The sequence below is a fragment of the Phocoena phocoena genome, chromosome 4 (assembly GCF_963924675.1).
Source record: "Phocoena phocoena chromosome 4, mPhoPho1.1, whole genome shotgun sequence".
NCBI classification, from domain to species: domain Eukaryota; kingdom Metazoa; phylum Chordata; class Mammalia; order Artiodactyla; family Phocoenidae; genus Phocoena; species Phocoena phocoena.
The window spans coordinates 87247414-87270108 of NC_089222.1; the positions used below are offsets into that span (position 1 = coordinate 87247414).

Consider the following 22695-nt stretch of genomic DNA (forward strand, 5'->3'; position numbering starts at 1 on the left):
TAGATTAGTGCATGAAAATTAGAATGACCTGTTTAACCCTCCTCTAGTAGATTTTTCTATTAAATAGTGCTCCAGTGTTGCTAAAGTAAAATAAATAAAGAAAAACTGAGCATTATGCCTGTTTTGTTTTGCTCTGTTAGCACGAAAGATGGAGATTTTTGAGATAAATGCCTTACTTCCTTTACCAGTATTCTGTTTCTTTATAGTGTCTAAGTCTGTTCTTGTGGTGGGTCTTTAAAAAATAATTTTCAAAAGTTTAATAACTTTGATTAGCTTTTTTTTTCTGTTCATAAGAGTAATATTTAACATCTTTATTGGAGTATAATTGCTTTGCAATGTTGTGTTAGTTTCTGCTGTGTAACAGAGTGAATCAGCTGTATGTATACATATATCCCCATATTCCCTCCCTCTTGCATCTCCATCCCACCCCTCTAGGTGGTCACGAAGCACCGAGCTGATCTCCCCGTGCTACACAGCTGCTTCTCACTGGCTATCTATTTTACATTTGGTAGTGTATATATGTCAATGCTACTCTCTCACTTCATCCCAGCTTACCCTTCCCCCCATCCCTGTGTCCTCAAGTCCATTCTCTATGTCTGTGTCTTTATTCCTGTCCTGCCCCTAGGTTCTTCAGAACCATTTTTTTTAAGATTCCATATATATGTGTTAGCATACAGTGTTTATTTTTCTCTTTCTGACTGACTTCACTCTGTATGACAGACTCTAAGTCCATCCACCTCACTACAAATAGCTCAATTTCATTTCTTTTTATGGCTGAGTAATATTCCATTGTATATATGTGCCACATCTTCTTTATCCATTCATCTGATGATGGACACTTAGGTTGTTTCCATCTCCGGGCTATTGTAAATAGAGCTGCAGTGAACATTGTGATACATGACTCTTTTTGAATTATGGTTTTCTCAGGATATATGTCCAGTAGTGGGATTGCTGGGTCATATGGTAGCTGTATTTTTAGATTTTTAAGGAACCTGATTAGCTTATTTTTCAAATTCAAATGTATTGAATTTTTTTTTTTTTTTTGCGGTATGCGGGCCTCTCACTGTTGTGGCCTCTCCCGTTGCGGAGCACAGGCTCCGGACATGCAGGCTCAGTGGCCATGGCTCACGGGCCTAGCCGCTCCGTGGCATGTGGGACCTTCCTGGCCCGGGGCACGAACCTGTGTCCCCTGCATCGGCAGGCAGACTCTCAACCACTGTGCCACCAGGGAAGCCCTGGATTTTTTTATGACATTAATAAATGCAGAATTTTGCAGAATCTTACGGTTCTTTACCATAAGACCTTCTTTAAGGTTCAAAAGTTTCTCCCCTTTTTAGGAATGAGCTCAAAAGTTGAGAGATTCATGATACCAAATAAGGTCTTAATTGGAAATCTACTTGTAACAGACTTTTCAAATTTTTATTTTCCTCATTAACTTTTCTTTTAATTATAAAGTAATTTAAGCAACTAGCAGTTCTTGTAATGTGTTTTTTAAATATCTGAATAATAACAATGTTTTAAAACAACTTCAGTTTCATTACTTTGAATACTTACGATAAAAGCATCTGGCAGTAGCTGCAAAATTGATCCCAATACTGGCAGACTATTTTAATTAGGCTAGAATTGTTTGGAATTATCATCTTGTTTGGATATGAGTGGTTCAACTTGTTACATCCTTTTTTTCTCCTCAGTGACACTTTTTCAATTGTAGTTGAAAGGTAGAGTTTTGATTTGGGAGCAGGGGTTCTAGAATTAACCAGATTCTAATTGATAATGTTTTCCTTAATATCTAAAGAGCTTAAATAATTAAACTATTTAAAATCACAGTTAGAATTCTCTTTCATCTGTGGCCTCTTCTTTTACCCTTAATTTTTTTTTTTAACAAGTCCTTGCCCCTCTGTGAGTTTCATGATTCTGTCTGTCCCCTGTTTGGGGACCGTGGGCCTTTTGGGATCTGTAAAATAATAAAGTGGGTTCCTGGACTGTTTTCAATATTTCAAAAAGTGAAAGAGAAACTGCATTTGTGTCACCGAGCCTTTGGCCAATGCCCAACCTACCCTTAATTTTTATGCTTAACACGTATCCCGAATAGTTCTTACTGCTTTTGATCAATTGCCCTTTATCTTGTAGAACATTGTTTTTTATGTACCAAGGAAGGCCAAAATGTCAGGTTCATTAATTTTATGTCCTTGTCTTTCCTATGTGTATTTCTGTTCCAAATTTTAAATTATGTTCATATTATAGAAGCTTTCTGATTTTAGACTTTTTTCTTCCCTAAATTGTTAAAACTATATTTAGCTATGTTGTGGTCTACAATATATATGTATATTTCAAGTCATATAGATATATAAAATTTAAGATAATAGTCATTCTATGGAAAAAGAACTAAATGATTTTCTTCAATACACGTGTGATAGATATACATTTTCTTTATTCAGATTTCTTTGTTGAAGCCCTTAGTTGTCTAGTTAGTTTAGTTGTATAATCTATAGTATTGTTATAGGGGTTGGTATATATGGACAGGATCTACTTTTAGCAGGTAGTAGTTTATAGTTCCATTTCATAAATTGTGATGGTTTAAATAATTTTATTGTAACTTAGAACTCAATTATATCACACTCCAACGTCTATACTTCTGGCTAAATTGTTGGGGCCAAAGGAGCAATTCATTTTAAATCAGTGCTAGAAACAGACCATTTCTATGCTATATGTTCATGTTTACAGGTGCCATCATGACTGTATTACATCATCTTCCCGCAGAACTTCAGGCATTACCATGATGTTGTTGAATTTGACACTTGGAAATGGTCTAAAGATACTAGAAGCCTGCCAGATGGTTTTAGGACATTTCCTGGCTTTATCTTATGCTCAAATCTATGGTTTGAAGTTTAGACTGAAGCTTAAGACGGCAGCAGAACTCAAAATTTATGCTCATTTATATTTTTGACAGATACCACATGCCACTCTAGCTCTGACCAATTCCCCTAGGTGACCCACAGAAGAATCTTTGAACAAATTTCTTGGTGAGATATTCCACAGTAGCCCCCCCAAATCAAATAGCTGGCTCTGACCCACAGAGGGAGCAGTGTTCAAGAGCAGGAGCCCTAGAGTCACTTGGCTCCATCCTGGCTCTTCTACCTTCTGGTTTTGTGACTGTGGGCAACCCAACTTCTTTAAGCTTTTGTTTACTTATAAAATGGGAATATAAATATTACTCAGTATTTAGATATCTGAGGATTATATAAAAATACTGCATGTTAGAGTTCTAGGTCCTATACTTAATATGCACTCAATAAAAGGATTTTTTGTTTGTTACAACCATTATTCTCAACATTATCATCTTGTGATTCAAAGCATCTTTTATCTCTTAGTTCCAATTTTAATACAGTGGTAGGAATATGGATCTTGTGAACCACCTACTTTGTTATGTAATGTCATGGAGCTATTTTTCTGCCTCTTCTTGGTCTTCAGATGAGCAGTACTTTAAGATTAAAAATCTGAATGAGCTTATATTTGGTTAGAGGCAAACACAATAGTTGCATAATATAGTTCTGTATTATTCTACCTTTTTGTCTAATATTTAATCCAAATTCTTTTGGTCTGTCTGCATCTCTTGGTACATTTCATTTACAATAAATATTGCTGTGCTCTTCATTGCCGTGACGTATGTCACTTATGGCATCCTTCCCAAACCAGTCCTAAAATAATTTTCTCAGGGGTGTGGATTGTGTAGTGTTGAGATTAACATGTGATACCTTCTGTCTTTGAAAATATTTTTTGTATTTTGGTGCTTTTCACTCTTTTTAAAGGGCTACAGGAGAGGAATTGAAAGTGAAGGCTTACCTACCATCAGGCAAACAATTTTTGGTCACCAAAAATGGTAAGAATTATGTTGTATGTATTAGTTAATTTTGCGCAAAGAGTTACATTTTTTAAAAAACCTTAGCACTTGCTGATCTTAATTCATGCTTAAAGCGGTACTTGCAGCTTCCCTCATACAGAAATTTGGAAATTTAATGAAACTCTGGATTTTCTATGGGTAGAGTATTTTTTCCATACTTGATTTTATCTCCTTCCTTTTTGTTATTTCTTTTTGCCAAAAAAGTCTAGTTTTAAGATATGAAGGAAAAGAGCTTTAAGCAAAATGGACTTTTTTCTCATTGGGCTTTTTAAGCATACTTCATAATCATAATCTTTTTAGCTATTCTAATCATCTTTAGACTTAAATTTTTCATGGAAAGTATAACTGATACTATCTTTGATATCTAAAATCTCAAAGCTAGAGGTTTTATTGTCCGTTGTGTCATTGAAAGATTGCCTATAGGCACAAAAATGTTTCTGAAACAGGTATTTATGAAGTTAATGAAATTATTTATGAAGCTAATTTGAAAACAACATCTAAACATTTTTACAGTCCCTATCTAATCACATAACAATACATTGATTTCTATTCTAATTTGCTCATTATAGGAAAGGGAAAACATGTACCAAACATCAGTTTTTTATTTCCTACAGTATATTTTTTGATAGGATTGGTCATTTATATCTTGCTTGTTTTAAAAAAAAATCAGGAGATTAATAGCATTTTGTTGACCCCATGTCGTAATGTTGTTACCTTATAATTTTTCAATTTTAGGCTTATATGAATTATAATACCTGTTATTCGATACATTTGCTATATGAAAAACTTGGCACCAATTTGTATAAGAGAGTAAAGTTTAGCAGGTTAGTGAACTTTAAACTGGTTTATCCATTATGAATAGCTGGAGCTTAAATATGAATTATGAAATACATGTTGAAAGTTATTTTAGCATTGCAAACCAGAGGTCACCTCTACCACCTCCGATTATGACAGGTGGTGCCTCCATGTCCTGAGAGTAAAGCTGTTAAAATAGTATATTATTCATTAGCCTGAGGTTGAACAATGTCATCTCTGACTTCAGCTTTGTTGATCTTCACAGATCATCAGGGTAGAGAATATATAGAACACTCCCAGTAGAGCCTTTGTATTTGTCTTCTAACAAAGCTATTTAGGGAAAGATAAGTGTGGTCAAATAATTTTGTGGGTTGAATGTGACTCTTAAATTAAGTACTCCTATTAGAAGTAAAATATCATATACCTAATATTTTGGTGGCAGAAATATATTTTATAGAATAAACTTTCTCTTTTTTTAATGGATTTATAGGAAGCAGATTATGTCAGAGTAACTGTTTTTGCCATTTTTTTTTATAGTGCCATGCTACAAGCGGTGCAAACAGATGGAATATTCAGATGAATTGGAAGCTATCATTGAAGAAGATGATGGTGATGGGGGATGGGTAGATACTTACCATAATACAGGTAAGAGGAGATTAGAATGGCATGTATTTAGTTTAAATTGTTTTAAACTCCTTTACAATCTTTGATAACAGCCTTGATTTTTAAAAAAAGGCTACATAAAGGCATATTATGACTACGTTCTGAGTTTAAATCTAGGATACTAAAGACAAGTTTTCTCCCTTTAATTCCTAGAGAATAGGAGGTATATCAAATGTAGTGGCAGAGCAGGGTTTCCCAGTCTTAGTACTGTAAACATTTTGGGCAAGATAGTTCTTTGTCATAGCATTTTCTGTGCATTGCAGAATGTTTAGCAGTATCTCTGGGCTCTACCCACTAGATGCCTGTCACATCCTCCCAGTTATGACAACCAGAAAAGCCTCTAGACATTGCCAAATATTCTGCGAGGGGCAAAATTGCTACTCTCAGTTGATACTCACTGCACTAGTCAGAGGGCTAAGTAATCTGCACAGGAAAAAGTACGTCATTAAGTCTGTTTCTCCTCTTCTCTGAGTAAAGGATACTGCCATCATTTCCTTATGATGATATAGAAACAGATTTAGGAATTGAGCTCCTTGATTTGAAGCTCTTTTGTTCCTTAATGAGTTGAATATTGTCATGTCAAGGCCTAGAGAAAATAGATTGAACTTCTTAAAATAATTTCAAAAATCATCCTCTCTTCTCCACTGAGTAGTGCTGTTGGACTTTTCTTTTTTCCCCTGGATCTTCCCAAAATCTTTTAGCTGCTCTGCTTTAGTCTTCACATGACTGGGAAATAGGAGTAGCACATCTGTAGGAAATTGCCTGTTGACTGAATAGAGCCATTGGTTATAGCACTGTATTTCTGATATCAAGTTAGTGAGTTTCTCAAGTTGTCTAGTTGTATTGTATTCCATAACCCCTACCCCAAAATCCAGGTACATATTTACAGAGGCATTCATCACAGAGATAAGCAGGTGCCGGAATGATTGGATTGACAGAAATGTATTACAGAAATTCTACAACTAAACAAATGTTTGCCATGTTGACAGAAGACAAGTAGCATCATTTTCGTACATAGAAAGCAACATAGTATTATACTTCATTTGATGTGGTGTACATAAATTCTAAGTAATGTTTATGAGAGATACCCTTAGAATTTTAGGTTTAAACTATATTCTGATTGGCTTAAAGCAGTGCTTCCAGCTGACTCACAAGGCTAGGTGCCTGGTTCTTTATTCACCTCAGTTCCCTTTGCTTCATCACTGCTTTTCTTCTCTCAGGTTTCTTTTATTTCTGTTAGCCCTTGTGTTAGTCATGATTCTCCAGAGAAACCATGGATATAGATATAGACAGGTTTGTTTTGAGGAATTGGCATATGTGATTGGGGAAGCTAACAGTTCTGAAATGTACAGGTCAGGCCGGCCAGCAGCCTGAAGACTCAGGGAACAGTTGATTGCTGCGGCTGGAGTCTAAGGGCAGTCTGGAGGCAGAATTAATTCTTCTTCTTGAGCACTCAGTCTTTTTTCTTAAGGCCTTCGACTGATTGAATGAGGCTCACCCACATTATGGAGGGTAATCTGCTTTACTCTAAGTATACTGATTTAAATGTTAAGCACATCTAAAAAATACCTTCACAGCAACATCTAGACTGCTGTTTGATCAAACTATGGGACACAATAACCTACCCAAGTTGAGTTGACATATGAAATTAACCATCACAGCCTTATAGAGTATTACCTTCATTAGAATCATTTGAGCTGTCTTTTTCTTTGCCAGTATGTCCTACTTTTAGGAGAGTCTGGTTTAATGGGATACTACTACATTATATTTAAACAGATTAAAGAGGTTTATTTTCTTTTGTTTCTATGTAGTAGATTCAGTGAATTGTTTTGTAATAGCAATTTATTACATTAATATTTGGGCTTTACTGTTATAAAATAATCATACCTATCATAAAATAATTTCTAGAAAAACTACTGTGAAGTAAAAGTTTTATGCTAGAGCTGTGGATTGTGACGTTTTCCATTTGTGGAAATGAGTCATTCTTTGGTTTGGATATATTGAACAGATATATCAAAGCTTTAGAAGATTAACAAGGGAGCAAAGCATATTTTGTATTTAGGGTTTTTTTTCTTTAATATTTCCCATCCTTGTTGAACTATTTAATTGAGAACACTGATGGGTATTTTGAATTAGAAATATTATTTAACTGACTTATGATGCTGCCATCTGCTTAATGTCCCTTTTATTGAGATAAGTAGGTTCCAAGGTAGTTGCTTAATGAGGTGCACTGGACAGAGCATTGAACCAAAAAGGTGTGGGTTGAGTCCCAGATTATTCATGTAACTGTCTGTGAGATTCATGCAAATTACTTTCTTTTTCTGGAGACTTCATTTCTTTATAGGGAGAAATCATTGCCTTACAGAATAGTGTTTGTAAGGATTATATAAGATATAGAAACAGTAAAATAAAAAGTCCTATATAAATCTGATATGATATTACTACCTCTGAATGTCCAGGATTTCTGAAGCAAATAGCATATATTTTTTAAATTTTTAAAAATTAATTTATTTTATTTATTTTATTTTTGGCTGTGTTGGGTCTTTGTTGCTGCACGTGGGCTTTCTCTAGTTACGGCAAGCAGGGGCTACTCTTTGTTGCAGTGCACGGGCTTCTCATTGCAGTGGCTCCTCTTGTTGCACAGCAGGGGCTCTAGGCATGCGGACTTCAATAGTTGTGGCATATGGGCTTAGTAGTTGTGGCTCACAGGCTTAGTTGCTCCGCGGCATGTGGGATTTTCCCGGACCAGGGCTCGAACCCGTATCCCCTAGCATTGGCAAGCAGATTCTTAGCCACTGCGCCACAAGGGAAGCCCCTAAATAGCATATTTAGTATAACCAGTATCTTGTTGAAAAAATTTCAGTGCAGGTTTAAATATAAATACTGGGTTGGCCAAAAAGAGCGTTCGGTTTTTAAATAAAAATAAAAGACTCATTTTCACCAAGAACTTTCCTGAACAACGTATTCACCCTTCTGTTCCACTACCTTCTGCCATTTTTCAGGCAACTTCATAATTCCATCTTCCCAAAACTTTATATCTTTTTTTTTTTTTTGCGGTACGCGGGCCTCTCACCGTTGTGGCCTCTCAGGCTGCGGAGCACAGGCTCCAGAAGTGCAGGCTCAGCAGCCATGGCTCACGGGCGCAGCCGCTCCATGGCATGTGGGATCCTCCCAGACTGGGGCACGAACCCACGTCCCCCGCATTGGCAGGCGGACTCCCAACCACTGCGCCACCAGGGAAGCTCAAGACTTTATATCTTTTTGAGCAAAGAACTGTTCCAGGTGCCTTTTACAGTCTTCCAGGGAATTTAAATTTTTTCCATTAAGAGAATTTTGTAAAGACTGAAATCATTGGAAATTCGAAGGTGCAACGTCTGGTGAATATGGCAGATGAATCAGAACTTCCCAGCCAAGCTGTAACAGTGTTTGCCTGGTCATCAAAGAAACATGTGGTCTTGTATTATCCTGATGGAAGATTATGTGTTTTCTGTTGACTAATTCTGGACGCTTTTCACTGAGTGCTGCTTTCAGTTCGTCTAATTGGGAGCATTACTTGTTGGAATTAATCGTTTGGTTTTCCAGAAGGCGCTCATAATAGAGGACTCCCTTCCAATCCCACTATATACACAACATCACCTTCTTTGGATGAAGACCGGCTTTTGGTGTGGTTGGTGGCGGTTCATTTCGCTTGCCCCACAGTCTTTGCCATTCCACGTTATTGTACAGTATCCACTTTTCACTGCCCATCACTGCTTGTTTTAAAAACGGAACGTTTTCATTATGTTTCAGTACAGAATCGCATGCGGAAATACAGTCAAGAAGGTTTTTTCCAGGGACTTCGCAGTGGTTAAGAATCCACCTACCATTGCAGGGGACTTGGGTTCGATCCCTGGTCCAGGAAGATCCCACATGACGTGGAGCAACTAAGCCTGTGCGCCGCAGCTATGGAGCCTGCGCTCCAGAGCCCACGTGCCACGAATTTGAAACCCGTGTGCTCTAGGGCCCCCATGCTGCAACTACTGAAGCCCGTGCACCTAGAGCCCATTCTCCACAAGAGAAGCCAACGCAGTGAGAAGCCCGCACACTGCAAGAAAGAGTAGCCTCTGCTCGCCGCAACTAGAGGAAAAAAAAAGCCCGCACACAGCAACAAAGACCCAACGCAGCCAAAAAAAAAGAAAAAAAAAAAGGTTTTTTCTGCTTATCTTATGTGGAACCCAAACATCAAAGTGATTAACATAACCAAGCTGGTGCAAATGATTTTCAACGCTTGATTTGGATATCTCCCACGTGGTGTAACATTGATTGTTCTTAATTAATGTCTCAAATTGATCAGTATCAACCTCAACTGGTCTACCTGACCGTGGAGCATTGTCCAGAGAGAAATCTCCAGCACGAAACTTCACAAACCACTTTTGACATGTTCGATCAGTCACATCACCTTCTCCATACACTACACAAATCTTTTTTTTGCATTTCTGTTATGTTTTTACCTTTCTTGAAATAATAAAGCATAATATGCCGAAAATGTTGTTTTTCTTCCATCCTCAACAGTAAAATGGCTACACAAAAATTCACCAATTTTGATGGTTTTTTTTAAATGCATGCTGATATGACAGCTGTCACGTACAATCTAAAAAAACTGTTTGGAATGAAGTTAGAGAACTAAATGCTATTAGAGCCATCTTACGGAAAACACCGAATGAACCTTTTGACCAACCCTGTATGACTCCAGTAATCTCTTAATCTGTTCATTTTATGAGGATGAATATTTATTTAGATAGACTCACACAAGGAAAGTAAATAAGTGAAGGATAGTAAATGAGGAATGATAGAGTAGGATAATTTATGGTAAAATATTAAATTGGTATTTAAAATTTTTAATTTTATTTTTAATATGAAAGGAGCCTTTGGGATTATTTATTCCTATTAGAGTTCATTTGTGAAAGTGCTGCTAACATTGCCTCCTCATTTCAGAGAACTTTGAGAATTTAGGTAATATTAAGTATTTTTATATTTCTTAAATCAGGTAAATGGAGGATGTTTACAACTTAATTTTAGTTATATTCTGCTGAATTTTAAACAGGTATTGCAGGAATAACAGAAGCAGTTAAGGAGATTACACTGGAAAGCAAGGTACTGGTTGTTTACTTATGTTTCTAAATTCAGTGACCTAGTTATTTGCATGTATATTTATTTTGAGATTATTCATATCATTTTTATGCAAACTCTATTTATTATCAAGCTCTTTTAAATTCCAGCTATTTTATTCCCTCTCATTTTTCTACATCAACATACCAAAACACTGCTGTTTCCCAGTGCTTCTCTTTTCTTTAATCTGTCAAATGGTTAAGAAGAACATTTTTTGAGATTGTAACTGGTTAAAATCTACAAATTTTTTTACTAATTGGGAAGATTTCTAGACCATTTTAAAAGAAACAGCTTTTTTAAGTATAAGTACAAAATGGTCTTCAAGTGGAGGTTTTGAGGGGATTTATTTACTTGCTGATCAGTAGCTGCTGATGGTATCGTGTTTAAATTTGTAGTTTAAACATTAAGTAATTTACTCATTTCTTCTGTAGTTTCTTAATTTACTGCTAATTTGAGGGATTCTTGTTTTTTTGTTTTATTTTATTGTTTTTGAAAATTTAAAGGAAACTTTAGTTTATGTCATCCAAAATCATGACATTTTGGATGAGTGGAAGCTAAATGGGGTTTCATTGTACAGTTTATTTGAAGGAAGGGTAAAAATATATAATTGGGTAGAAATTTTCTGCTTGAAAGTTTTCATTAATTTAGACTATCTGTATTACATTAGCTTTTCCATTTCTAGAGAAAGAATGATTACAGTTGTCTTCATATTTTTGATATAGTTGTTTGAAATAATATAGAAAAAAATAGGAAATGCCTTCACCCTTATCTTTTCTTAACTATTTTGTTCACAGTCAAATCTCTTAGAAGATAGAATATTTGGACAGAATAATTGTGTTCCTTTTGTCCTTATGAAACATTCAACTACAACAGTTCCTAGTTTAAGATAGTTTTCTTTATGTGTTTTTGTCATTTGGATCTTTTGGGATTTGTTACCTGGGGCTTAACAGAAGGTGTTAGAAACCAAAACAATATTTTTTTTCCCTGTGTACAATTTTATGCTTGCTAGGGCTTTAAAGTTCAGTTCAGCCTGAGAATTCATCCTTTTGAAGTTTTACTTTTTGGAGAATTTGAATGATAAAGGAAAAATTACATAAATGGCTTTGCTGCTTCAGAAGCTCCTGTTTACTCCAGCCATTAGTATGTATGCTTCAGACTTCGGGAATGATAAATGGCAGAGGAGTGTGGATAGCATTATTTGATAGGTTTATGGTAATTCTTTTAAGAATTTTTAATAAATGCAATAATGGTTAATATGGTACTTTGTATCCCACTTAACATTCTTATGTCCTAGTAAAGGTTGAATATTTAGAATAATTTACAACTAGAATATATCTTCCCTGTCATTTCCTGTTTAATATAGAATTTACATGATTATTTATAATTTAGTGCTTAGAATACTTGCTATCCAGAGTAAAATTATAAATTAGGTGAAACTAAATGTCCAATTCTTTTACCTACTACATTGACTTCAGATTTTTAGAATATTAATTTCGTGAAAATGATAATTGTATATTAGGCTTGGCTTTGATTAGCATTATTACATTCTAGTGCAAATGTAGTTAAGAACTGAAATCTTATGTGTTCTAGTAACTGTAGTTGCTTAATTCAGTCAGGAATGTTAACAAATTAGAGAATATGATATTTATAATAATAAATTTAACTTATAACTGTATTGTGATTTATAGATATATGGCTTTTTCTCCTTTAAGTGTGCAAGTTGACTTTGAATTGGTTTTCTAATACTAATGAATTGCTTAACTAGAAGTATTGTTTTGTTGGAAGTGCAACTGGCAACTGTTTTAGATGACTTGGTGCTTCTATGATACTTTTATATTTTTCAGTCACAGCACTTAGCACATCACTCTTAAAGATTGGCTTATGGGTTTGTCATCTGATGGAGGAGTTTCTTGAGCATACGAACTATCTTATCACTCTTATTTTTACAGTGGTTAGTTAGCACTGCTGGCATGTGGGTGCTCAGTATTTGAACTAATGAACATATTTAAGTGACTTTAAATATAATCAATTTCAAAGGACAGTATAAAACTCCAGGATTGCTCAGCATTATGTGAGGAGGAGGAAGAGGAAGATGAAGGAGAAGCTGCAGATATGGAAGGTATTGTGTTCTGGATTTGCTTTACTCACAATAGAATATTGCTTTTAGAATTGGTGTAATTGATGTGAGTTAAGAATTCTACTCCATTGAGTTCTAAGTTTAACATTTAACAGCCTAGAGAGGATTTGTTTAGTTTAAATTTAATCAGCACAGAACTTATCTTGGTCTTAGACTCTTCTACTTCACCCAGGCATAGCTGTGATAGCATTATTTCTGCTGAGATCAGTGCTGATCATAAATCTTTAATGCTGGGTACAGCCGTAAGACACAGATTCTTAAGCTAATTCTTAAATTCTTTCAGAACAGAACAAAATTTGTTCTGGCATTTAGTATTTTCTTTTTCCTTTTTGATAACATCTTACTACTAAAACCTTATGATAGTGATTCTTAATGGGGCTTTTGAACTACATGGAATCCCCCCACTGCTCCCTGAAAATCTGAAGTGCCTTCCTAGGATTGCTAGCTGAGACTCACTGCATTAGTGAATCATTGTTACAAGAGATTGAAACCCACTGTACTAACAGAACACAGTAATACGGGTCTAAAAGTATACGGCTTTGATTCTGTTAACCATTTCCTCCTCTTTTTTTTCCTCCCTTGATTTTTTTTTTTTGCATTACATGGGCCTCTCGCTGTTGTGGCCTCTCCCATTGCAGAGCACAGGCTCCGGATGCGCAGGCTCAGCGGCCATGGCTCACGGACCCAGCCGCTCCGCAGCATGTGGGATCTTCCCTGACCGGGGCACGAACCCATGTCCCAAACCCGTGTCCCCTGCATCGGCAGGCAGACTCTCAACCACTGCGCCACCAGGGAAGCCCCTCCCTTGATTTTTTTTTTTTTTTTTTTTTTAAAAGGTAGATGTGTTTATTTATTTATTTATTTTTGCGGTACGTGGGCCTCTCACTGCTGTGGCCTCTCCCGTTGCGGAGCACAGGCTCCGGACGTGCAGGCTCAGCGGCCATGGCTCACGGGCCCAGCCGCTCCACGGCATGTGGGATCTTCCCGGACCAGGGCACGAACCCGTGTCCCCTGCATCTGCAGGCAGATGCTCAACCACTGCGCCACCAGGGAAGCCCTCCCTTGATTTTTTGACACAGGATTTTCCTCCTCTTTCCTTGACTGTTTCTTTTAAAAAGTCATCTTGCTGGGCTCTTTTACTTCTGCTTCACTGTTAAATGTTACTATTTCATAGGGTTTCACTTTTTTTTTTTTTTTTCTGCTCACTCCCAGGTAGACTTTTATCTACTCTTATGACTTCTGTGATTGAGTACTGTGGTCTGGCACAGAATTGTTTACAACAGGAAAAATGGTGTATAAACTACATTAGATTCTCTATGAGAGTTTAAATACGAATATGTGTGTGTATAGAGAGAGGGTTAGTTGGAAAAAGGAAGAGGATTTAAAAAAGACAGGGCAGATATTTTGGAGGCTGTAAGGTGGCTAAATCCCCCCAATACATAGGATTTAGTGAGAGAGAATGCAAATGTAGAAGGTAGTGTCAGTAGAGTTGAAGCACCATAATGGCAAGTGGTGTTTGATGATGAGGAGGTGACAGCATAGCCTAATCAACCAGAGTAGCCTTTACTTAAAAGTACCTTTTTTAGTTTTGTTTCCTAAATTACTTTGAGTTTCTGTGAAACCTAGCTGTATATCTGTTCCTGAATTCTAGTAAGAGTCTTGTCCTTATTTCCACTGTGTACTCCTATTCTTTGAGGAAATCCAAATGAGTTACTTGTAACCGAAATTGCTCACAGCAACCTCATATACCATTCCTGCGCTCAAGACATCCATGTCTAAACCCCCAACCCAGATCTCCTGAATTTCATATCTACTTATTTAGTTTCATTTCTACGTGGATGTCTCATAATTGTCAGAACCACCTTCTGTACAAATACTCTTTCTGGGTTCCATTTGTCTCTGAATGGCATACAGTTGTCCTGGTTGGAGTGGGGAACCTTATGAATAAAGTACTGTTTTTAGAGTACAAGCTGTGGGACTGCCTTAAATATCTGGCAGCCTTTTAGTATGTTTGTTACATTTCCCTTGGATAGAGTTAAAGAAACAATTGCTATATATGGAATTTTGTTTAAAAACAGTGTTGTTGGTATCTAATATAACAGTTAATTTTCATCCATCATTCATCAAATTTTTATCAAGCAATACAGTATCTATGTATCAGATGCTGTATTTGGTGCTGGAGACAAAGCAGTAGACATGATCTCATGGAGCTAATATTTGATTTAGGGGACACAGACAAAAAACAGTAGATAAGCAAAATATATACTGTCTTAGATGGTTATAAGTGTTAGGGAGAAAAATAAAGGTGGGAGGGGATAGGGAGTCTTGTAGTACGATGAGTGTTGTAATTTTTAAATAGGTTAGTCAAGGAAGAACCTCATTGAGGATATACCCTTTAAGTAAAGTCTGGCAGGAAGTGAACGGGCAAGCTGTTTGGATATCTGAGGAAGAGTGCAAAGGCCCTGAAGTGGGAGCATGTGTGGCTTGTATAAAATACTGCAAGGAGGCTCCTATGTCTAGAGAGGAGAGAGGGGAGAGTAATAAGGCATGGAGTCAGAGAGGTAACCCGGGGACCAGATCGTGTAGGGCCCTGGCTTTAACTCAGAGTGAGACAAGAAGCCATTGGAGGGTTTTTCTAAGTAGAGGAACAACTGAGAATGAGATTTAACATCTCAACAGAATCACTGTGACTTCACTGTTGAGAATAGAGTGAAGGGATAGGGACAACAGTTGGGTGGCTATTTTGATAATCTAGGCAAGAAATGACTGTGGCATGGACTCGAGTAGGAATTGGAAGTGCTGAGAAACTGCAGATTCTGGACATATTTTGAGGGTAGGACCGAAAAAGGATTTGTTGCTGGATTGGATGTGACATGAGGGAGAGAGAGCACTCAAGTGTGACTCCAAGGTTTTTGACCCAAATGTCTGGAAAGATGTCATTATTGAGATGGGGAAAACTGTAGGAGTGAATGGCTTTGGAGGGGGAGTCAGGAGCTCAGTTTTTGACATGTGATATTTGCTCTGCTCCTTAGTCACTCATTGTAGTCATAAGTAAACAATTAGGTATCCATGTTTGCAGTCAGGGAATAAATATAAGAGTCATCAGCATTTAAAGCCCTTGGGACTAGATGAAATCATCAAGGGAGTAAGTGTGGATAAAGAAGAGACAAGGTCCAAAAACTGAGCCCGTAGTTACTATAGATGATGAAGGGGAACCAGCATAGGAGATAGTGAAGGAGAAGCTAGTGAGGTGGGAGGAAAGCCAGGAAAATGTAGTATCTTAAAGGCTGAGGAAAGAAAACGTTCCAAGGAAGAAGGAATAAATCATGCCAGATGTTCCTGAGGTCAATTAAGATGAAAACTGGGAATTGACCACTGGATTCAGCCAAGTGGAAGTCAGTGATGACTTTAACGAGCACATTTTATGCAATTCTGTAAATAGCCTTGTGCACCCTATGGAGTCGCCTAGGGCTCTACAGTATTATTGTGCCAGTTGGTATTAGTAATAGACTGTTGTAGCACTGGCCAAGCCTTAAGCCTGCTAACTTTCTCTGGCTTTGTCAGGTAAAGTGCTGCTTTAGAAGTATAGAATTAGCTCCCTCATGTTTATTCAATATCTTCAGTCAGAACAAAAGCAGAAACCCAGGTTTTGAGTGATACTCTGAAGTAATATGTAATTTGGTTTAGGAAATTACTTCGAACTTGATTAATCTTTTGTTGCTTTTTTAAACAGAATATGAAGAGAGTGGATTGTTGGAAACAGATGAGGTTTGTAAATCAAGTTTTTTCTTTAGTTAATTTTTAATGAGTAAACTTGGGGATTAGTGTTCTTAATATCTTGATCTATCAAATGAGTTTTTAATATGTGTACATTGTTTACAGTATATAACATTTTAGCTTTAAATTTTGTTATATCTGCTGTTGAATAAAAAATATATGGGATGGGAAAAATAGATTTTCTAAAACATGACATTCATAGTGATTTTAATGGCTGTAAATTTTTCTCCACTATTACCAGGCTACTCTAGATACAAGGAAACTAGTAGAAGCTTGTAAAGCTAAAACTGATGCTGGAGGTGAAGATGCTATTTTGCAAACAAGAACTTACGACCTTTACATCACTTATGATAAATATTACCAGACACCACGACTATGGTTGTTCGGCTATGATGAGGTAAAAATAAAGAAAGACATTTTAATGTAAATATTTTAAATTTTTGTGTTGAATTCTTTTGTCATTAGGCCCATGGATATATACTTTTGCCTTTTAAATTTTACAAATCATTTGTTTTATAATTTTGTGATTTATGTTGAGTTTGATTCTTATTTTGAAGAAACTGAATTATTCATTGTAACACCACCACTGCTAAGAATTAAACAGAAATAATCTGTTACATTTATTTATTGGTCCCTGAGCTTATTTATCCCTTCAAAATGTGACGAAAATTGAAGTTGGTTTGTTGTATTAAATTTTGTTTGGGATTATATCTAGTGGATATATAGGCATTTGCAGAATGATCATATTGCATGTAGTTTTTTTCCTTAAGAATTTCACTTAATTGAATTAAAGGATAACTGAAATAAAAGTAACTTGTTTAACCTGTCATTCCAATGACTATAAATGAGAAACAAGAAAATAAAACAAAATCGGCCTAAAAGATGTTAGAAAGTTATAAAATGTTTTGATAGCCATGAACCTGCCCTTTTGTGGGATCTTTTCTGTATTAGATGGTGGCTGATGTCACATAACCTTGATGGACAGACTCTCTCCTCCCTCCCTCCCTACTTGGTGTAAATAAATCCTTGGCCCAAAATAATCTGGTGATTCTAAATAGTATAGAATTCAGAACTGCAAGTGATGTGGGAGGTGGGGATAAGTGTAAACCCTGAAGTTTAGGCCTAAAAGTTTTTAAACATTAATTTCAAATGAAGCACTTTTTATGGTTTTAGCAACGGCAGCCTTTAACAGTTGAGCACATGTATGAAGACATCAGTCAAGATCATGTGAAGAAAACAGTGACCATTGAAAATCACCCTCATCTTCCACCACCTCCTATGTGTTCAGTTCACCCATGCAGGTGTGTCTGTGTGTGCGTGTGTATTTGTGTGCATGTGTGTGTGTGTATACTTCATGGACTTACTACTTGGGAGTCTGTATAAACATGGTGCCCGAACAGAAAAAATTTACTTAATAAATAAAATTCTCTTTTGTCTTCCTTAGGAATGTTTTTGTGCTTAAATAATATATAAGACAAAGAAAAAAAAAACCTTACCAATTTCCTTTAAGTTTAAATTCATTAAGAATAATTTTTGTCCTTTGTGTGTGTTTAGTTATAGTATAGATCTCTGTGATTTCACTCCTGTTATTAGCTCCAAGAATACTTTGGAAGATCCTTTTTAGATGAAATAATACTAGTCATTTAGACATGGTTTGCTCTATTGTGATATATCTCTCTGCGGATGTGTAATGTAAAGTTAACTTCGTGCTTTTTCTAGGTGACCTATTTATCTCCTTTTATTGGTTAGTGAAGGGAGATGTATGTAGAATTTCTATTCCTTTACTTTTCAATTAAGAGGTTTTCAGCCCTACCAAATCAAGTACATTCTATAATTTGGGATTTAATTGTATTAATGTGTTTTCACAGGGCCAAATAAGTGAAACTGAATCTATATATATGATCTGTTTAGAATTTTCCTTAAAAAAATTACATGCTAAATTCTTTCAGTTATTTCTAATGGGTAACTTCTACAAATCATTGAGCAGTTTTGGTAACAGTATTTTTCAGATGAAAACTCTGATATTCCATTGACTAATTAGAGGCAACAGTCTTGTTTTAAAAAATCCTTTAATATTTTCTTCTCATTTTTAACAACCTTTTTATTCCAAAAATCTATCCCATAGGTAGTCGTTCATTTTTCAAGTTTATTTATGTTAAGAGTGTTAATAATGCTAACTATGAAAAGTATTTCAAGAGTCATTAGTTTAAAACTAAAACTATCTAAAATTATCTAATCTAAAAGGTTTTCATTTCTGAGAGTTATTTTTTTGGATCCTCTTATGGCTTGAGAGTTTAGGACAGAGCTTATCAAACTGAGGCAGGTCTCTTTCTGAAGTATAAACTTTACTCAGTGGGAAAAAGAGATAAGTAATTTAACTGGTGATGTTAAACATTTTAGTAAATGACTGTATTATGGAATATAATGTAAATAAGGCCAAAAAAAGCTGGGGCCCTGTAAAATGAGACTACAAGGGCATTTTAGGCCTTGCTGTTGGCTGCCTCAGATTATGTCTTTATATTCTCAGGGCCAATACATTTATTCTCATCTTCTGAGTTGACTGCCTCTTTCATGAAGGTTGTACTCATAAAAATTGAAGTAGTGGGCTTCCCTGGTGGCGCAGTGATTGAGAGTCCGCCTGCCGATGCAGGGGACACGGGTTCGTGCCCCGGTCCAGGAAGATCCCACATGCCACGGAGTGGCTGTGCCCGTGAGCCATCGCCGCTGAGCTTGCGCGTCCGGAGCCTGTGCTCTGCAACGGGAGAGGCCACAACAGTGAGAGGCCTGCGTACCACAAAAAAAAAAAAAAAAAAAAAAAAAAAATTGAAGTAGTGTTATTTAAGCCAGGATATGTGTAAAAATTCATTTCTTTTGTACAGTGCCCTTTTCTCAATTCTATGCTCAGGCAATTACTTTGATGCCACCTTTTTCTATAGCATAGGAGATTCACCAGTTGGCCACAAAAAAAATTGTGGAAAACTTCAGATAAATATCCTTCTTTATATAAAGCCAAAAAATTTTTTCTAAATAGAATCAGATAATTTTAATCTGAAAAAAAAAATATATAAACCTCTTAACTCTGACCAGTTGGCTTTTTTTTAACTCAGTTTTGGTTTACTCTCTGTTAAACATTGGAACAGTCAAAATCACAGCCTTATAGATATCTTTGTGGTTTTTTTTTTTGACCAGCTGTTAACCATGTAGCTTTTTTGAATTTGCCTATTTAGGTTCTTTTTTGTTTCTCAGAGCAGAAAGCCCTTGCTCTGCATTTATGCCCTGGCATGATTTCCCTTTCTCTGATTTTCTGCCCTACCTCCCTTCCACCCCCATTATAGGAAAGCTAACTAGTCCCATTGTGTTCATTTGTGACTACCATGGCTACAATAAAACTGTCTGCATGACTCAACAATCTGGCTTGTTGGGGAGTAGGGAGGAGAATATTTTACAATAGTACTGTTATATATTAAAATTAATTCACAGGCGGTAATAACGTAGGTGTAATAATGTAGGTTTCTTCGCAAACAAAAACTTGCTTTTCCTACTTTGATCCAATTGATCTGTACTAATAAGATGTGTTCTTTTGCTTTTAGGCATGCTGAGGTGATGAAGAAAATCATTGAGACTGTTGCAGAAGGAGGGGGAGAACTTGGTGTTCATATGTATCCTTAACCTGTGTATGCGACTAGAGGCAAATTGCTTCTGGGATTTTTTTTCCCCCTTTTTGGGAAATTTAGTATAAATTCTAAGGCACAGTAGTATAACTTATTTTAGCCCCGCACATCTGGAAGTCTTAGTGGGAGTCCTTAATTTATTTAGAAAATGTTACATTGTGATAGTTCTGGCCTTGTTCAGTTGATAAGCACATGTCCCTGTGTGCACCAGTTAGCTCTGCCTTGTTACAGAGCTTCAGAGCAATATGTACTTCTAGGTAGCCAAGTGCTTTTGTTTGTTGAGGGAGTGGCTGAGAGTATGCAATTCCACAACTGTGAACTCTTTATGGAAAAGAAACTCAAAGTGCTTAATCTGTTGATGAAAGATGAATAACCTGTGAATTTAGAGGATAACACATGAATTTCTTTTCAAGTATATTTCTGATTTAACATGTTATCAAAAACGTACTTTTCTATCAGGTAAAAGTAAAGTTGGGTTTTGTCAGTCTGAGGTCTCTGAAGCAAAGAAAGAATTCAGATTAAATAAAGAGGTTAATTAAAAAGTAAAGCACCTGAAATCTATTTCAGGTTGTCTTCAAATGTAGTATTTTCGTTTTTCTCCAGGTAAGAGCACCTCTTTATTTCTCTGGGGTTAGCAAGAGGAATTAAGTAAACTACTGGATCCTGAAATACACGTACCCATAGCATGGATTCATCAAAAGCAGTCAAGAGTCAATGATTTAAATACCAAATAGCTTGAATTAGTTTGATGCTAGGTTGACATTCGACTTGGTGGTTCCTGCCACTCAGTGTTAGAAGTAGACTGAGGGGTCACAACTGTCTTGGAACTACAGATAAACTAAGCATTGCTAATAGAATGTGTGCCTCAGAGAAACATTGGGCTGATTTGATACTGAAACAAACCAAGAACTTTTGGTCCAAACCAGAATTACTCTTAAAATTCTATTATGCATAATTTGAGCATTTATCTCTGTTTTGGAAGCTGTGTAGCAACTTGGAAGACTCTATATATAATTCATAATTGTCATCAATTCCCCTGAGAAAAATTAATCTCTTAATGTTTCTGAGTGCAGTGGAACATAGAAAAAAATTCAGGAATTTATTAAAGACAGTCCAGTATAGCAGATTTATTAAAGACTATTCCAGTATAGTATATGGCAAGTACGTATACTAACCAAGAATCATTCCTTATGGAGGGTTTTTAGTTATTTTTTGTTCTTTTCCTTCAGTATTTTTATATTCTTTACACTGTCTCATTTTCTGACATACTCTAGCAAACTTATAGGCAATAAAAAGACCATCTCCCAATCATTTAAACATGTACAATCTTGTCCTTATTTTTATATTAAAATATTTGGGCTAATATGAACCTGTACTCATTAAGAAGTCTTACATGCAAATATTAAATGCGGCCGGGTCAGTCATTCTTACAGAGAGCCTCATGCTGAATAGACACCAATTGCATGAATGAATTTTTTTAATATAATATACTTGATTTAAGATTTTGTCTTCTGTATTTTTTCTGAGGAGTTATTGCTTAGTAAAATGGATATTTACAATGTTAGCTTAAATCATAGAACTATTTACCAATCTGTTTTCCTTAGCTAAAGACCTTTAGGTATCTTCTAATTTTCTTGAAATTTGTACAAGCTGTCATTCCAACAATAGAATATGACTACACAAGACACTTCACAATGTAACAAAGAGAGCATAGAATCTATCCTAACTATTGGTTCTGATTTTTAAAGAATTAACCCATAGATGTGACCATTGACCATATTCACCAATATGTACAATTTCTCTAATAAAGAGAATTATATGTTTATGCATTAAATAAAAGTTCCTCTACCAGCCTTATTTGTTTAATAAAATGAGTGTAAAGAGACCGTTTTTCTTGCTTATCAAAAGATGATAATTCTTCAAGTGTAGAAGTATCTCATACAGAATGATGATAAGAGTATTTTTGGTTCACACTTATGAGGAAGGTATTTAAATGTGTAATAATGTGAGAGCTGGGGCTAGAAAATACTTCATGCTAGACTCACCTTCCCTCCTTCTTTCTGTTCCTTTTGTTTCCCCTCTCTGACCATCTCCCTAAATCTCCTATCTGCTAGTAGTTAATATTGATGAAGTACTTGCTGTGTGCCAGGAAATGCGTTAAGTGCTGTTACTTATTTTCTTTCTGGATTGTTATACTAAGTTTGTATCACCAAAGTTATTTTTTTATTAAAGATTCAGGAATATTTTTCCTATGGTGATTGCCTGATAGAATATTAGAATTTAAAAGGATCCCTTTCTTGTATCACATCAGTTTACAGATACGGGTCTGGGAGTTCAGAAAGGTTAAGTGAGGTTCTACTCAGGGACACCCGCTGAGAGCCGAGAAGTAGAACCCAGGCCCTTTGAGGACTCCTCTTACATTCTCTTCATACCCCACATTGCCCCCTCGTCCCCTTTCTTTCCATCTTGCACGTAGTGGGAGTGGCTAACCCTGCCTCTAAGGAACCTTCGTTTCTTGGTTTGTTTTTGTATTCCTCATCATTCAAGAATACTTGCCTTACCTTCAGTGCCCCTTTATTTTTACCCCTTTTCCAATTGTAACC

At 36.1% G+C, this 22695-nt stretch overlaps 1 protein-coding gene across 1 annotated transcript in view; it reads left to right on the plus strand.

The window, feature by feature from the left end:
* ATG3 (autophagy related 3) overlaps positions 1–21963 on the plus strand; it is a 29379-nt gene extending 7416 nt beyond the window's left edge. Inside the window, exons 4-12 of the mRNA XM_065876272.1 lie at positions 3810–3880; positions 5234–5341; positions 10443–10492; positions 12545–12626; positions 16378–16412; positions 16663–16818; positions 17595–17722; positions 20012–20080; positions 21711–21963. Of these exons, the coding sequence (XP_065732344.1) occupies positions 3810–3880; positions 5234–5341; positions 10443–10492; positions 12545–12626; positions 16378–16412; positions 16663–16818; positions 17595–17722; positions 20012–20080; positions 21711–21792 (781 nt within the window). The 3' untranslated portion in view covers positions 21793–21963. The remainder of the gene's footprint in view (positions 1–3809; positions 3881–5233; positions 5342–10442; positions 10493–12544; positions 12627–16377; positions 16413–16662; positions 16819–17594; positions 17723–20011; positions 20081–21710) is intronic.
* Positions 21964–22695: the final 732 nt, after the last annotated feature.